The 17,437-nt window shown below is 42.3% G+C and overlaps 2 protein-coding genes across 4 annotated transcripts; both read left to right on the top strand.

Moving 5' to 3' along the window:
- The first annotated feature begins 692 nt into the window (after positions 1-692).
- Positions 693-7,660, top strand: creb3l3l (cAMP responsive element binding protein 3-like 3 like). Of its 3 annotated transcripts, XR_005075199.1 has the most exons (11): positions 693-813; positions 2,492-2,632; positions 2,940-3,336; positions 3,550-3,659; positions 4,444-4,536; positions 4,891-4,997; positions 5,214-5,282; positions 5,378-5,462; positions 5,774-5,867; positions 6,060-6,513; positions 6,646-7,660. XR_005075199.1 is itself a non-coding variant. In XM_037098958.1 (10 exons), the coding sequence occupies exons 2-10, from the start codon at positions 2,492-2,494 to the stop codon at positions 6,455-6,457; spliced, it is 1,494 nt and encodes a 497-aa protein (XP_036954853.1). In that variant the 5' UTR covers positions 693-807; the 3' UTR covers positions 6,458-7,660. The 3 variants fall into 3 exon arrangements, 2 of the variants coding, with proteins under 2 accessions (XP_036954853.1, XP_036954851.1); XM_037098958.1 differs by having other exon boundaries at positions 693-807; positions 6,060-7,660; XM_037098956.1 differs by having other exon boundaries at positions 6,060-7,660.
- Positions 7,661-13,319: 5,659 nt separating this feature from the next.
- gadd45ga (growth arrest and DNA-damage-inducible, gamma a) lies at positions 13,320-15,052 on the top strand. The gene is made up of 4 exons (XM_037099547.1): positions 13,320-13,491; positions 13,608-13,709; positions 13,832-14,042; positions 14,208-15,052. The coding sequence occupies exons 1-4, from the start codon at positions 13,439-13,441 to the stop codon at positions 14,319-14,321; spliced, it is 480 nt and encodes a 159-aa protein (XP_036955442.1). The 5' UTR covers positions 13,320-13,438; the 3' UTR covers positions 14,322-15,052.
- The last annotated feature ends 2,385 nt before the right edge of the window (positions 15,053-17,437 follow it).

The raw sequence follows: 17,437 nt of genomic DNA, 5'->3' as shown, positions 1-17,437 counted from the left end.
ATTAGGATACAAATAAACATATTACTCTCATAATTTGGGCTTTTGTATCTCATAACTATAACTTTTTATCCCATATTTTGTCTATTTATTTCATAAATTAAATACTTATATCATAATTATATTTAATATTATAATTTGGATTTATTATTTCATAATTATATGTTTTTAATTTAATTATGAGATAAATTAACTTTTTGATCACATAATTATAACTTGTATCTCATAACAGTGACATTTTTTATCCCATATTTTGACTTTTTATCTCATAAGTTAAATATTATTCTCTTAATTGTGACTTTTTAATGTTAGAGCTTTGACTTTTTTTTCTCACAACAATGATTCACAGTGGGAATTTTTTTTTTTTAGGCAAGCTTAGTTTCCATCTTATTTATTCTTTAACTAGCAGAAATAAGCTTCCATAGTCGGCATACTCCAGTCTGATAGCTTTTTAAAATTATATATTGGCCTAATAATAATCATACGAATTATTTTTCATCATAATTTTCTTCTTGCATTGTGATTTGCTTACTTTCCTGCTGCCTCCTACGGTATGTGCATGTAGACAGATTAGCAGTCATGAGATCAGTGCACACAGTACACGGGGCGCTGTACTACACTTCCCAGAAGCTCCCGGAGACGACCACGTACTCACATCCGCCTTTGCGTTATGACGCAATTTTTGCCTTGTTGGAAGGTGGTTTCAGGGGGAAGTGCTGTGACGGCTACACGGCAGCAGCGAAGAAACGCTGAGACAAACCAAAAAGACGCCCGGACGACTCAGTCGAATGGTATTTTATCTCCTGTCAGGTAACGGTAAGAACATTAATATCAACATTTACTGACTTAACGTTTTTCAGCGTGTTTAACTGCACGAGGGACCACGCCCTCTCGACATTATGACGGGAGTATTAAGATAACTAAATTAACCAGCTAGCTGGCTCGTCGATGTTGGCCTCAAGACGTTTCCTTTCTTCCCTGCTGCCATGCTGTATTATTATTATTATTATTATTATTATTATTATTATTATTATTATTATTATTATTACTGAATCAAAAGCTCATGAATCGTTTTGTTCGTGTTGTGTTCACTGCCACGTTAACCAGGTCGATTGTGACTTACACGTCTCTGCTGCAAAGACAATGCTCTTATTTTGCAAGACAATGAAGGCACCTTAAATCCAGACAGCGTGCATACTGTTAACTTTTATTGTTTATTTTTACACGCAATGCATCACCAAAAAAAAAGGGAGATAATTTCCTTGAATGAGTTAAAGGTTAAATGTCTTATTTGTTTTGACACTGGAGGATGTACTCAGATCTTGTGACAAAGGCATGTGGGGGCGGGGCTCGGTTCAAGATGATGTCATGCTGGGAGTGCTGAGATGATGCAATAAGAGGCTGTTTACACTGCATGTTAGTCTACGTGTTAGTAACCCATTCATGAGGACGTTTAGTCTGTTTGGACTATACACCTAATATGCTGTCTGCTGATGTTATGAAACCAGCATCAGTATCCGGCATGCACCTGCAGCCTCCACATGGAGGGGGAGCAGGCTGGTAGTGAACTCAACCTGCCTGTGGTCCCGTGACACATGGATCACTGCAGCATCACACATGGTATAAAGCAGGGAAATTCTACTTAACTTTGACATGATATCTGAAATGTCATATGACTACTGGGACTTTTATGCATCATTAAGGTCATTGTTAAGGTGTGTGCTTAGATATGATTGTCAAGAATGTAGAGGTGTTCAGCTAGAACAGTCAGATTGATTAAAAAAAAGCGTGTCACTCAGCAGCTGTACCTGATTTTTTTTAGTTCAGTCTATTTTCATCTTCCAAGAATGACTTCTTTTAAATTGCTTATTTTGTCTGTTGAACTGTGCAAAATCCAGAAATATTTATTTACATTTAGATTGATTTAAAACAAAGAGAAGCCGACAGGGACAGCTGCAATGATTAATTGAATTAAAAGAAAATTAATTGCCAGATATTTTTCAGTCATTTCTTAAGCAAAAATGTCAAAGATTTGCTCATTTTAGCCCCGTAATTATAAGGATGCGTTTCCTTTTTGTCATTTATGATATTAATGGAAGAGTGTGGGGGTTTTACACTGTTGGTTGGACAAAGGACACAGTCAGATGATGTCAGTTTTGTGTCTGGGAAATTGTGACAAGCATTTTTCACAATCTTTTGACATTTCATAAACAAATCGGTTCACGGATAATGGCAATAATTGTTACGGCCAGGTAGATGTCTTTTAAAACAGAGTTTTTGAAAAGGACCTATTGATTAATCTATAAATCAGTCGGTCGTTGCATGCAATATGCCATTTAAGCTATCCCACAAAATCACATCATCCCAAATGAAGTCTTGCCTGACATCCTGCTTGTATTATATCAACATAATACTTATATTTTATGAACATCAATGCCTTTGTTGACAAATATTAAACAGCTGCTGCTGTCTGTGTGCTGCTGTATTGCTCCAGATGTCGGCAACTGAAGAACTTCCAGAGATGGATGGAGCAGACCTGTTGGGGCTGCTGTTCCACGGTGGAGAGGACGGGTCTACTGAGTCTCTCTTTGCTGATGGAAACGGGCTCATCGAATCCTGGCTGTCTGAACAAGAGGTAAGAGATCACTCACAGAAAATAAATATCAACTCAGGATACTGTTGGTTGGATTTCTATCAGAGACATCATTTAACTATATTGTTCCTCTTTGTATTTGGATGACTAAAAATGCTACTGCTGTTTATTTTCAAACTTCATGTAATCTTGGCATTAAAGCTCTTGCTTAAAAATGGGGATTTCCTCCTCTTTTTAAATGTTTGTACTGATAACTTCTGCTATAAGGGTAAATTTTCAGGTTAGACACAATAGTTTCAACACTATAGAGTGCATTTTGGAGTGTAACGCAGTTGTTTTTCTCTTACAGATGCTCACAGGTATGGATACTGAAGACTTCCTGTCCAGCTTGTTAGAGGAAGAGGAGGACATGGGGACCATCTGTCCCTCTCGCTCTCCCTCGGGCAGCGACAGCGGTATTTCTGATGACAGCAGGAGCACTGGAGTTGGAAACAACAACATACCCGGTTGCCCGAGTCCTCAGAGCAGTGATACTGACGTTGTGCCCAGTCCCAGCTACTCCCAGCCCAGCCCGGTGCACTCTGACCCTGCCCTGGGCCTTGAAGAGGTGCAGACAGAGAGCCTGGAGGCTTTAACTGTCCAGGCGGATCACAGCTACTCTCTGCTGCAGAGCGGAGGCAGAGACATGGATATCTTGCAGAGTGTGAGGGCCGAGAAGCCAGATACAGATGTCTTCATTGATCTGGGTATGTGTAGTTCATGAACTCTGATGTGATTTGTGAGTTTTATGGACGTAGGTTCTTGAATATTTTATAACTTCACTGAACATCTTTGTCCACTTGAATCCCTTCAAAACACTCAGATTTAGTGGATATTTTGTAGGCAGGATGCTGCATACTTAATCAAATAGTGGTACTTGCTTGTCGAGCAGATCATAGAATTTATTTCTCTTGTGTCAGATGACTTGGTGACTGAGGCGATGGAGGAGGACATCACCAGCGAGCTGCCCTGCACTTTGTCCATAGAGGACTCAACACAGGATTCAACTGAACTCAACTACACAGACCAGGTCTGTTTTTTTATCCCTACATACTTTTTTGGGGAGTGATTCCAAGGGTTTGCTTGAAGAAGATTGAGTTTGTTTCCCTTTGGTACAGACCAAGCAATCTTGGTCAACAAGACATTTAGACTGTATTCAAATCAGTATGACAGCACACCTGACTGATTACTCAAAATATAAAAAAAGAGAAAATAAAATAAAAATTCAAACTTTCTGCCATAAAATATGCAGAGGAAAACTCAGAAGAAGCAGCCGCTAAACGTGTCTCTGTCAACCCCAAGAGAGTGAGAAATTGGCGAAAAAATAAAACGGAGCTGTCCGAGGAGGAGCAACAGGGTCAGGCTGCCTGTTGGAGGGAGGAAGATGGCTAGGGAGGAGTCTGAGACAACATGCGGGAATTAGTTATCAGCAAACTGGCACACCGCGAGAGAGTGTCCCACAAAATGATCAGGGCGATGGCGAAACAACCGTGATAAAACATTAACATCAGCTCAGAGTTCACTCATCTGGGACTTGAAAATCCTTTCTGTTGCTCGTTACTAAGGGTTGGATTGCTGGAGTGGTAAACTACGTTCCATTACACGTCTACTGACGTGACTGATTTTGTTTCACTTATTAGTTAGACCCCATGTGTTTCCATGGACTCGCAAAAACCTTTAAAGTTTGAGAGCAAAATGTCCATCAACATGGATATATTTTGATTATACATGTTATTTGTGTTGGTATTAGTATCGCAATATTATATGTTTTAATTTTTCTTAATTAAAACATCTTTTGTCTTTTCTCTCTGCAGTTCCAGTTTAAAGAGATCGTGCTTACTGAGGAGGAGAAGCGGCTTTTGTCAAAAGAGGGAGCGACTATTCCCACTCACATGCCTCTCACAAAGGTAACTGATGGTGAAAAATGTTTATTTACATGAGCTGATCATCTTGTCACGATGCTGTAAGCTGCACAGGCCAAGAACATCTGCCAGACGATGTAAATGTTCATGTATGTATGAGCATAATCAAACAACATGCTGCTGATATATTGAAATGACTGTTGTTCATTTTTGAAGCAGTTATTGTAATATAATCCTGAACAGCATCTTTATTATCTTGAATATGAAAGCTTTTTGGCCCTTTGACCATGTTTTTGCTTGATGAATATTCAAATGGATTTTCTACGTGATCTCTGCGACACACACATCATCATCTGTCATGTCAACATTCTGCTGAAAGCCTCCTCTCTGTTTAAACAGGCAGAGGAGAGAACCTTGAAGAGAATCAGGAGGAAGATCCGCAACAAGCAGTCTGCTCAGGAGAGCCGCAAGAAGAAGAAGGTGTATGTTGACGGACTGGAAAACAGGTGTGTTAGAGAGGCCAAATTAATTCTTTATTAAATTCTTGAATATAGAAAAATGTCTTTTTTCAGGACAGCAGTCTATTCCCACTGTACCTCATATAGCAAGACATCTCAGATAACTGTTGCTAAGAATATAAGAATATTTTTTTTCATGGTTGTCCTCGTACATACGTTTGGCAAAAATTGACTAATTATTCACTGATGAAATGTCTCCTGCAGGGTCGCCATCTGCACGGCACACAACCTGGAACTACAGAAGAAAGTCCAACTGCTTCAGAAACAGAACATGTAAGAGCTCAGAGATATTGTCTATATTAATATGTAATAATGTTTATATATATGAGGTGTTTCTTACAGTAAATGTGTCCACTTTGTTCTTACAGGTCCTTGATAGAACAACTGAGGAAACTACAGGCTCTGGTGAAGATGTCGACCATGAAGGCCAGCACAACCAGCACCTGTGTTATGGTAAAAAATGTTTGCACTTTGCACCTCTCATTACCTCAAAGATGAGTCGACTGTTTTTTGTTTCTTCTTGTTCTTCTTTGAGGTTTACTGGCAAACTGTTCTTTTTGTCATGCATAATGTGGCCCATATTGCCTCCACTCCATATAGTCTAATATATTTGCTCCAAATCATTTGATGGCAGTGTGCCTAATAATAAATGAAAATTATGTGAACTTCTTTTTCTCTCCAGATTATATTTCCCACATTAGGGTTTGAGCTCTTTGTCATGCTGCAGTATTTTTTGCTCACTCTGTCCTTGGCTTTGTCCTCAGGTGTTCCTGCTCTCTTTCTGTCTCATCATCTTCCCGTCAGTCAATCCATTTGGCCGAAATGCAGAACAGAAGGAACTCTACACACCCTCTGACTGTAAGTTATCTGAAAAGAAAACAATTCTCTTTCAACCTTTCTTCTTTATATCTTATCAACACACATTAGGTGAAAAGCTTCCCTAAACACTTGTCATTGTGATTCTAGTGTATTTATCTTTATTGTGTAAAGTTCCTCATCAAGAATGTGGCTTTCTCGGCTCAGCTTTCTCTTGTCATTTCATTTTTGCAGTCGTCTCCCGGACCCTGCGCTCGGTGCCACCAGAAAGCACAGATGTTTTATCCTACCTTGAGCCTGATGACGAGGAGATTCTCTTAGTGCCCCAAGCAGAGGTGGAGAACCACAAAGCCATCTTCGCCGGCGGTCAAAAGAATCACACCCCCGACTACCAGAGAGTGGAGCAACCTGACTCGGAAACGGGAGTCAATAGCAACTCCTCGGCAGACTTCCCCAGCCCCGCACAGGCTAAAGAGATAGCACCAGGACCGGCCGGGGCCTTACAGGAAGGGTCCATCGATGCCGCGGTGGCGTCTGCTGTGGCGTACGAGGTCGCAGGGTCCAAGGATAACTGGATAGATCGAAACCCCCCGTCTGTCATACTACAGCAGCATCGCTCAGATGAGATGTAGTAGGGAGATGTTGGCCAATATAACCAGCAGAGGGAGCCATATTCCTAATCTTTTAGGTAACAGAGGGAAGCTTAAACAAATAGGAAGGGAAAATATCAGTAATAATCACGCTATATCAGTCTGTCCCCACTTTTCCTCTCCAGCTGCCGTCTGATTAACTACTGTTACTTTTTTGCACTTTTTTGCAGGATTGATTTCCTTCCTCCAGTGGGCGAAAAGAACTGGAGAGAGATTTCCATATTTTCCAGCAGTGTAAACGATAAAATACACCGCTTGCTGGAAGCCATATGCTGCTTAGCACTGAAGGCACCACAAAGTGGGCATCACCAACAGGAAAATCTAAAAAGAACCGGCAGTAGATTACTTGAAAACATTATTATTTATCGCCAGATTCTAAGGGGGGAGCTTTGTTTGACTCCAATCCGTGTGATTACCTCCAGCCGATCTAGATGTTAATATAGAAATGATCACGAATGACTCCCCAACAGGGAATAATTGTGAAAAGAAGAAGTCCACAGCAAACTAGCCAGAAACATCCATCGCTTATTAGAAGATAGGCTGCTTGTTTTTTCATGAAGCTTGATCAAAGTGGTTGACCACGTAATGCTTAAAGCCATTGCAGGACATTTGGCCATTTAGAAGACTTGTAAAGTTTGTTAGTATTCCCCTTGTAACAAGGGTATCCATGCTCCTTTTTAATTTTGAATGGAATGCTTTGTTTTTATGTTGTACAGTAAAACAAGAAAATAAACTATAGAACAAAATGCCTGTAGCCGACCCCAGTCTACCCCCTCGATCTCCTCTTTTTTGAACTTCATGGGACAGTTCTTACCTTTTATAAACACATCTGAAATACCTTCTCACCTGTGCACAGAGTAATGGGGTTCGATATATCTGCTCAGTAAAACCGTGTTGCAGTAAAATATACTTAAAAAATGTAATGACCTGTTTTGTCAGTGAGGCATTTTTGTTCCTTTTTTTTGTGTATTTCTTCCGTTACTGTGGAATCGAAAATGGTATTGGAACTGCTTTTTTGAGATTTTAAATGTTGATCATGTTGAACAAATGCACTGACATTTGACATAGCCCAAGAAGGGAATGTAAATACACTTAAATGATTGTAGCTCCTCTGTACATTCGAACTCTTTATGTATAATACATGTCTGGACCTCTATTATAATAATAAACTTTTTATAAATCGGACTTTGTCTCGTGCAGTGTCGATGAGGGAATAGAGAGAAAACGGTAAGTTCAGTGTTTCATCTTGGGGATGCTATAAATGATATGGAGGACTGAATGTGTCAAAATCAAAAATTAAGAAATGACTCAATAAATCAATTATATTCAAGTAAATCTACCAAAAACTATATTAAAAACAAACATAGGCATTCATTTATAAGATGTGACATTAATTTGCTGCTTTATTTATTTACTTTTGTTATGTTTTGATTTAAATGAATGACTGCAGGACTGAAACTGCCAAAATGAAAAATTAGGTAATGGTTTGATAAATATTGAAATATGCCTTTAAGTACCCCCAAAATAATAATAAAATATTGACATCCCCATTTAATTTTCTATTTTATCTTATTAATATATTCAATGAATGTATTTCTGTGTTTATTTCTGGTCTGTAATTAATAAAGTGAATAAAAAGGTGGACTGAGACAAATTTAAAATAGAAATATCACTTAATCTCATTTGACAAATTAGTGAATGCCTGCATTTGTTTTTGGTTTTACTTTTGGTGCATACAAAGGCATATTGTCATATTTATTGAGCCATTTATTTTCCATAGTTGATCACAAAAGGCCTACATTGAAATTAAACAATACAAAAGGCTCAATCAACTAAACATTTGTGTCAAAAATTGCATTTCCTGTGAAAATACAGTGTGAATGCTGAAGGCCGAAGGGAAATCTGCTGAATGTACTGCTGAAAAGCTGAAAAAGTTGAAAAGTTAAAAGGCAGAAACGCTGAACACGTTGATGGCTGAACAATTTCTGTAGCTGAACATGAAGCTGAATGTTCAAAGAAGCTCAAAAGGCAGAGAGATGAATATTTTCAAAAGATGAAAAGACAGAAAAACTGAAGAGGGCTGAAAGAGTTTAAAAAGTTGAACTTTTTCAAAGCTGAACATGAAGCGGAATGTTTAAAGGAGTTGAAAAGGCAGAACGATGAATATCTGAAAAGGCTAAAAAGGTGTAGAGCAAGAGGGCCGAAAGAGCTTGAAAAGGAGAAAAAAGACAGAAAAGGCCGAAAGGTTGTAGAATAAGAGGGCAGAAAGAGCTCAAAAAGGTAAAAAAAAAAGACTGAAAAAGTGGAAAGTTAAAGGCAGAAAGAGCTTTAAAAGTTGAACATATTGATCGCCGAACAGTTTCTGTAGGGGAACATGAAGCAGAATGTATAGAAAAGCTGCAAAGGTACAAAGATGAATATTTTTAAAAGATGAAAAGGCAGAAAAGCTGAGGAGGGCTGAAAGAGTTTAAAAAGTTTAACATTTTCATATCTGAACATGAAGCAGAATGTTTGAAGGAGTTGAAAAGACAGAAAGATGAATATCTGAAAAGGCTAAAAAGGTCTAGAGCAAGAGGGCAGAAAGTGGTTAAAAATGTGAAAAAAGACTGGAATGGTGGAGAGTTAAAAGCAGAAAGAACTTAAAAAGGTGAAAAAACACTGAAAACGTGAAAAGTTAAAGGCAAAAAGAGCTTAAAATGGCTGCATTATCTATGTAAAGTGAAAGATGTTGGATTCAAATCCAGCTGAAGAGAATTCTTTGTCCAGTGTTCCAGCTGCTCTCCAATCAAGTAATTGTGTCACTCACTCTAGCTGACACAATACACACGCATTCTACAGATAGACACGCTAGAGAAGTAACAGAGACAGAGATGAAAATGGACCCATAAGAATGAATGGGAAAATGCCTCACAAACCCCTGCAATTTTAGAAAAATCATTAATAGTTAGGGTCAAAATATCTATATGGTGAGTGAGAGGAGATATTGCTGAACTCGGTCATCTGGTTTTTATTTCTGGAAGGTGAGAAATGAGGGCACAAATGCGAGAGACAAATCAGGTACCGTCTGCTGTCCTCTAGAAATTTAGGCTCAAAATCAGCATTGCAGCTTATGGGGCAGCTGCTTCACTTCTTGTCGCTCAAGGGCTTCCACATCCAAAACTGTAACTCATTCATCTAAAATGAGACCATTTTCTGAAAGCCAACAAGTTTTCCTACATTTCTATGTATACATTGCCTATGTTGAGTAAAAGGTTTGGGGTCTAAATCAAGCTGAAGAGAATTTTTTTCTTGAGCAGCTTCAGCTGCTCTACACTCTTGCGATGATGTCACGCACTCTAGCTGACACAATACACACCCATTATAAAGTCAGAAGACGGGCTAAATGTTCTTCAAACTAAAACTGTGATTAGTTCAAAACCGTACAATATGTTTAAAAAGTGAATACAAGGCCAATAGCTCAAGGTTGGGTGACTCTTTTAAAGTTGGAATGGTGTCTCTAGCTCAAAGCATGAGGGAGAAGAAGAGGTTGAAAGTTGAGGATTTTTGACGAGGATTTGAAGCTTTTCCCATTTGCGGCAATGTTAATTTTTTTTTTTTTTTATAAAAAGCTGAATTTATGAAAATGTTGAAAAGTTGAAAGGCTGAAAAATGGGCAAAATTTTGCATAAAAAGCTGAATATTTCTAAAAGTGAAAAAGGTAGAAAAAAAGAAAAAATAAATGCAGTAATGTCCTTAAAAAGCTGCACATTTTGATACTTGGTTTCTATAGCACAAAGTTTGCAGGAGAAAGGTGCCAAAAAACGTACGGAATCTGGAATAATAAAGATAAATTCCAGAAGAACAATAGTGTGAATGCTGACTCAGCATTCACACTAATAACTGTTTCAGGATTTACCTGAGGCTGTTCTACACATGTAAAAATGTGTTTGAACAGCCCTTCTGTTTATTATAACCTCTCTTTATCAATAGGAAGTCTTCTTTAAACTTTCCAAAAGTGCTGTTTTCCCAGACAATTAGCATTCAGATGCTGCCTTCACACAGTCCGGAACTGCCTCTGACCACAATTGGTTTTTCGGGAAGTTAGATGCTTCACACGCAGTTTATTTGGGAGGCTGTGCTTAATCTGTTTTGCACAGCCAGCCTGGGATTTCCCCCCGTCATCTCAGCCAAACTGCTTCCTACATTCACAACTGTAAAATTCCAGAAGCTTCTGCGTATAATAGGATCGTCTGTAATAGTTTTTGTCTGACCTGAGTGGATTTGGATGTATCAATGCAAACCTCATGTAGATTTTACCTGTATGGATATAACAGGGACATACTGAGCATGTTTCAGGGAGTCACAGGCCTCTTAAATACATTTAAATGATAGAGGCTGAAATGAAACTGTAGATTTGCTGCAGATGTTTTTTTTTTTTTTTTTAAATCCCCCCTGAGTTCTTGTTCCTGCTCCACACTTGGCAAACAGTATTTTTCTGACTTTGCAAGTTAACCTCATCTGTCTGGGAATAACAACAACATATTGGAAGTGGCTGGTGACTCAGGAGTGTGAGGTTGGAATCAGATGAGTCATGAGCTTATTCAACATGTTCAGACCGGTTGCGTAGACGGAGGAAAGGTCACTCTCTCTGAGCCGCCAGCAGATGGCGACGTCTGCCAAGGATTTTCTGACAGCGAGCTCTCTGCAGCCTGAGAGATGGTTTAGATTAGGTTAAAGGTCACCCGGTTATCATGTAGGCATCCTCATTTGCATGTTGTTAAATGTCAGCGCGGTTCATTGTTTGACTCATCGTTTAACAAAGAAAACAACCGTCACCAGACCGCATTAGTAATAAATCATTTAGTAATAAGGCCGACTTTGTGCTCTTTGTAGCTGTGGGGGGGTGCACATTTTCTTTGTGATGACTTTTGTGATTTCTCTGATGCACTCATGCTTACAGATTAAAGGAGAAGTTCCCCCCTGAAATGAAAATTCAGCCATCGCCTGCTCACCCCGCATGCCGATGAGAAGTCGGATGAGGTTTTGTGGTGTGCGAAACATTTCTGCTGCGTTTCAGCACTCTCCGAAGCACCTGAGGTAGACTGGGACTTGTTTTAAAAATCTACTGGCAGCAACACAAAGCGTCTTCGTGCACCTTGTCGGGTGTAAATCCAAGTCCCAGAAGTCCCGCGATTGCACCGTGATTTGGAATGATAGTAGATAACAACTTCTCTGCAGGCCTGGATTATGCTGGAAATGCTTTACAGGGCCATTTTATGTTTAATTCCAGTGTTTCCTTTAAAGTTTTAAAACAAGTCCCCATCTGCTAAGGTAGTTTTGGAGAATGCTGCGTTGCTGTTCAGCTGAGAAGCTCTAGAAATGTTTGGTGGACTACGGGCACTGCACCTGCTGACTGGTGGAAAACTTCTCATTTTCGGCTGAACTTTTCCTTTAATGCCAAGCCTGTCAATATGCAGAGCCTTCTGAAAAAGCATGTTTCGTTGAATGTAAACACATACAGTCCCTGCTGATAAGATAAACGGGCATGGAAAGCACCACTGGCCGACGGCACGTGGCGCTTTAGCGGGGTTGGGGGGCCCTGGCGCATCTGTCGGGCATCTGCCTGCAAGGGGTACTGAATGGAGTGGGCTAATTACGCACACACACACACACACACACACACACAGGGGCCATACACCCCCCAACACCATGAAAGGATCGGGGGGCAGGTGGAGGACCTGAGTATTGTTGTGTCACAAGAAAACGACACGCGTCGACTCAGGCTGCGCAATTAAGCTTCCTTTTCAGAGGGCGAACAACAACAACAAAAAAACCCTGGCGTGTGCCGGCCTCAAGCTGTCTCTCTCACCCCTCCAAAAAAAAAAAAAAAAAGAAAGAACAACGCCACCGGGAAACGTGGCCCTATCCGGGTCAGGACAGACTTCTCGCTCTAACCAGCTCAGCAGACTGTAAACACAGGTTGGGTAACAGGCTTGACAGGGGTCCAGGTGCGCCATCAACACGCTGTTTATTAAGGGCAAAGACTTATACAGGGAAAGTTTGGACGAGCTAAATATAACTCCGGGCCAGTGATTCCCCGAGGCTGGGGAAGTCCAGTTCTGAGAAGACTGTTCCAGAGTTTATCACTGGAGTGGACTCATCTCTGTACCGATTCCACTGCTGATTCAACCCTCAGGGAAAAAAAAAAAAAAAAGATCCGGCAATTTTCCTCCAAACTCAACTGATCCGGGTATTGTGTTACGCTGGCACCTGTAGGATGGCTGTTTGTTGTGCGTCCCCTTTCCTTTCCCGTTGGTTTTATAACTGTCACGGCAAAAACACCACTTGGCACAATTACATAACCGATAAACACACAAGGCTAAGAGTTATTCAACATCACTTGGGCAAAAACAATCAATACGGTCTGTTTATTCTCCAGGAGCGTCTAATATCACTCGGACTCGGGTCATAAACATGTCGTCACATGCCCCGCCGCGCATTGTGTTTTACTGTGCGGTTGCATCAGCTGCTCGCCGTCAAAGTCCAGCTCAGCTCAGACGGGACTTTCAGTGTTTTCTGGTGATGCTGGATGTTGACAAGGTAAAGGAGGAATCGCTGGTGGGTGGATGGACGAGCGGTGGTGGTGGGGGGAATTTCTTGAAAGGTTGTAATCTTGCCCCCCCTCCTCCTGCAATCCGCCCCACGTGGGGTTGTCAACATGCTCCGCGTAACTGCCCGGGGACTTTTGCTTTCCTCTCCCCGGCTTCGCCCTCTGAGCCAATGGCAGGAGAGCAGAAGCCGGAAAGAGACCGCCCCTTGCCGAGAAACTACGCCGACCTGCTATAAATCCACCCACCGCCTGTTCCGAGCTCAGAATAACGCAAGAGACTTCACACGGAGAGACACACACTCACTCAGACACACACACTCGGACCTTCTCTGCTCACTGCGGACTCCCGATCGCGCATTATTTGGATTATAACTATGACTCTGGAAGAGATCCGCGGACAAGACAACGCCATGGAAAACGCAGACAGGTAAATATTTGACGCACGGATTCATCGTGATCGCTGGAGCTGCTGCCGTTTGACGCGTTAACTGTGTGTGACAGTGTTCCCGGTGGTCTGATGGTGTGTGTTTTCTCTTTGTGAAGGGTGCAAAGTGCAGGCGCAGCCCTGGAGGAGCTGCTGGTCGCTGCGAAGAAGCAGGACTACCTGACAGTTGGAGTTTATGAATCTGCCAAAGTCATGAATGTGTAAGTATTGCAATTCCTAAGTAACTACGATTGGACTATTTTTTTCTTCTTCTGATTTTTCAAGCGCAAAGCGTGAGCGAACATGTTCTGACCGGCTCTCTCTCCCCTGTTTGCCTCCACAGTGATCCAGACAGCGTGGCATTCTGCGTCCTCGCCACCGATGAGGAGTACGAGTGCGACATCGCCCTCCAGATCCACTTCACCCTCATCCAGGCGTTCTGCTTCGACAACGACATCAACGTGGTGCGCGTCAACGACATCGGGCGCCTGGCCGACCTCGTGGGCGCAGACGAGACCGGCGAGCCCAAGGACGCGCACTGCATTCTTGTCACGGTACGTTCCCGGGAAGCACCCACTCAGCCAGCCAGCCAGTGAATCATGCACGCATCACTGCTCTGTCTGCACACCATGCTCACTGCGGTGTCTCCATGTTCTGTATTTGTGGCAGGTGTTCTGACTCTAAAATATCTCCCCTCTTTTTTTTTTAATATATTCCAGAGCCCCAGTGCAAACCCATGGAAAGACCCCTCTCTGGACAAGCTGAGCCTGTTCTGCGAGGAGAGCCGCAGCGTGTACGACTGGGTGCCCACCATCACACTCCCAGAGCGCTGAAGAGACATTCCCCTTGCAGAGCTTCACATGCTGATGTTGAAGATGATGAAAAGAAAGTCAAGGAGCTGAGCTTTCAGCCAGAGGTGTCGGGAGCCTTTCCGTCTCACACGTCTGGATTAAGAGGCTGTGGCTGTGTTAACCCCCTACGGTGCATTCTGGGTCGGCACGTTGGCTCTGGATTACCCCTGAGGAAAAAGGGGGTTGAAGTTCAGAGGTCAAGTGCGGACACTGGCCAGGGGGGCTTGGACCTTGGACCAGAAAGCCTGATGGGACACTGAGAAGGTTTCTTGTTTTTTGGACTGTGCTGCAAAGTGCATGAAAAGAAGTTTTGACCTAGTTACTGGCCTAGATAAGAGGCAGCAGGGAACTGAGAGGAGGAGGTCACAGGGACCAGGACTGTGCAAGAGATGGACGCATGAAAGTGCAGAGGCTGGGACTGAACCTCATCAGAGAGTCAGGAGGAAGATGTCGGTCCAGAAGACGAGGGTATCCGAGAATGTCTAAGTGGATTTTTTTTTTCTTTTTTTCTTTTCCAGCGCAGCTGTCAGGAACTTCTTGGAATAAGCAGAGACTTTGCTTGCACATCCTGACCTAAGCTGTGTCTGCACCTGAGACACTTATTCATGGACTATTATTTTTACTTTCAAATATGCAGACTGAAACGATGCAATATCCATTTGAAGTGTACTCATTTTTAATGCTTTGTCAATAAACATTTGAAGTGAAACTCATCCTCTGTTGTCAGAAATGTTCTTTTCTCTTTTTTTACAGACCATTGGCCAGACCTTGAGTTAGCTAAGCTGCAGCAGCAGCTTATGGGAAATGACAGCAGGTTGCACAGATACTTAGAGGAATCAGGAAGTGTTGCATGACATCAGCTACCAAGTAAAAGTCTCAAAAAAAAGTCAAATGTGGGTGTGAGACGGAAAGACCGGTGGTTGAGAGAGAGCTGAACAGAGAGAGGGGAGAGTTGTTGCGACATGATGATGCTTGTGACATGTGCTCCTTCCAGGCACCGAACTCTCTCACTGCTGGTACGTAGACCAGCTGCCTTGCGCGACAGCTTGTGCAATCGCTGCAGCTAGAATCGAGGCCGAGTCTGGGGGGCTTGCAGGAAAAGAGCTTTCTTTTGTGTTCCTGCGTGCAGGCAGCTCAGACTGCAGAGGTCCGCGTGTCAGCGAGGACTGTGCTTAGTCGTAATTTTGTGCATCCAAGAGGAAATGGGAGGCTGTGTGGTATTAATAACCCAATTTTTGCTCTGCTGCAGAACGCTGGGGTCGAGCTTTATATATATATATATATATCAGAGATGCATTGTTAGGAAATCTGCACTGTTGCATGAGTGAAGTTCCAGTTGAATAAATCTTGCAATGGCTTTGCAACATTCATGCAAATAATCTGGCAACACGCAAGGAAAAGTTTTGCATTTTGATATCCTGCTTGTGCACAGGCAGCCACGTGCAGCGACACTGAATGGAATGAGGACTGAGCAGGAGAAGGGGGTCAGTGAGCGTCAGTGGCAGGTAAAAGGAAAGTGTGTGTGTGTGTGTGTGTGTGTTAGTGTGTTGTGGTCGCGTCAGAGCCGAAGCTGTCAGTAAAGGGCCGGCCCACATCAAAGAGACAGCAGACTTCAGAGGAACTCACCTCGCTTCTTCTTGGCAGCACCTCGGCCTCAAGCTGAGCCACTGGTCACACTGTGCGCGTGTGCACGAACCGCCACGCACACCTGCACATGCACAGCCGCACACACGTCCCTCCCTGTGAAGAGCGACCGGCGTTCTAAGAACAAAGGAAGCTTGGCTCAGACAGATTTACAATAAAACAAGTTGTGGAGAAACAGCACTGGGACTTTCCTCGGGCATTACTGTGTGCATTGGTAGGCAAATGAGACAAATAAATCATCATAAAGAGCCAGCATAACTAGTCATTTTCTCACAAGCACGATCAAAAATGCAACTAGATTGGTATCGCACAAAGTTGAGCGACACTAATATGAGGACTAATGCAGCTCGTGATGACTTTTTGCCTGCGGTTGCTCCACTCAATCACATCTTACAATATCTGTCACAATATCTACCTGTTAAAGTCCCAAACAACTCCTCAGCAGGTTTTTATAAAAAATTTTTTTTTATTAGTTTTAGATTCTAAAACACAAAGGACTGAAAAGGGAAAGTATTTTTCATGTAGCTTGGGTTTACCAAAAAAAAGCACCCAAAACTTTCAGGGATTTTCTTCCCTGCAGGTCAGCGTTCCTTTTCTGTCTCTAAATGCCATAAAGAAAAGACTCCTGGCAACAATAGTGGAGGCGATGGTGTCGATAATCTCGACCTGTTTTTTTGGGGGGGGCGGCAATATGTAACGCCCCAGATAAGCCCCCATTTTCCTCAAGAATACAAATGCTGACTGTTTCATTATGTGCTCTGGGTAAACTAAGTAGCGCCTGCTAAGTGTATGGTCGTTACAATCAAGTGCCGAGTGTACTGTAGATTAAATCCTTGACCTACTTTTTACACAAGTGACATTGATGGTCTTTGTGATAGATCAGGTTTTTTTTCTTTCTTTGTGCTCTTTATAACCCAATTTCTTCACCCGGGCTTCCATTATCAGCTTTCTCAACCTGAATTTCCGTCGCTTCAACTCATGCGAAGCCCTACGCAAGACTACAAGAAACCCCAGAACATTACCAGGACTTTTTTTATTTCATTATTATGCTCTGTTCCTGTTGGCTACAGGTGTATGTGAGCCAGCAGACGACAGCGGGGAAAAAAAAAGAAACGACTACTGGAAAGGATTCCTCGCGTCTGCTGCTATGTGTGCGGCGTTAACAAACATCTTTCCCCCTGTGTTGGCCGCGATGCCAAAAGCCTGGAGCAACAGTCCAGACTGTCGCGGCAGCCCGACTGTCTGCGCGAGGGCTGAGCCAGAGATCTGGAGCTACGATAGACTGCAGAGGGAGGGAGCGAGACCAGACAGATGTGTGTGTGTGTGTGTGTGTGTGCTCTGACTTGGAAACATTGGTGTTTTTTAACTGCGGCAGAGAAAAATGGTAAACATCAAGCAGCAGAGTGCTTTCCACACTGTTGTCTTTCTCTTCCTTGTATGAAGGGCTGATGATG

This window comes from Acanthopagrus latus, chromosome 5 (assembly GCF_904848185.1).
Source record: "Acanthopagrus latus isolate v.2019 chromosome 5, fAcaLat1.1, whole genome shotgun sequence".
NCBI classification, from domain to species: Eukaryota; Metazoa; Chordata; class Actinopteri; order Spariformes; family Sparidae; genus Acanthopagrus; species Acanthopagrus latus.
This window is presented reverse-complemented; position numbering and strand designations above follow the sequence as displayed.

Excerpts from the sequence above, each read along its gene's own strand:
- creb3l3l (XM_037098958.1), top strand. The coding sequence starts at position 2,492 with ATGTCGGCAACTGAAGAACTTCCAGAGATGGATGGAGCAGACCTGTTG. Across the intron at positions 4,537-4,890 it reads CTCACATGCCTCTCACAAAG|GCAGAGGAGAGAACCTTGAA; the intron begins GTAACTGATGGT and ends CTGTTTAAACAG. Across the intron at positions 4,998-5,213 it reads GTTGACGGACTGGAAAACAG|GGTCGCCATCTGCACGGCAC; the intron begins GTGTGTTAGAGA and ends TGTCTCCTGCAG.
- gadd45ga (XM_037099547.1), top strand. The coding sequence starts at position 13,439 with ATGACTCTGGAAGAGATCCGCGGACAAGACAACGCCATGGAAAACGCA. Across the intron at positions 13,492-13,607 it reads GCCATGGAAAACGCAGACAG|GGTGCAAAGTGCAGGCGCAG; the intron begins GTAAATATTTGA and ends CTCTTTGTGAAG. Across the intron at positions 13,710-13,831 it reads TCTGCCAAAGTCATGAATGT|TGATCCAGACAGCGTGGCAT; the intron begins GTAAGTATTGCA and ends TTGCCTCCACAG.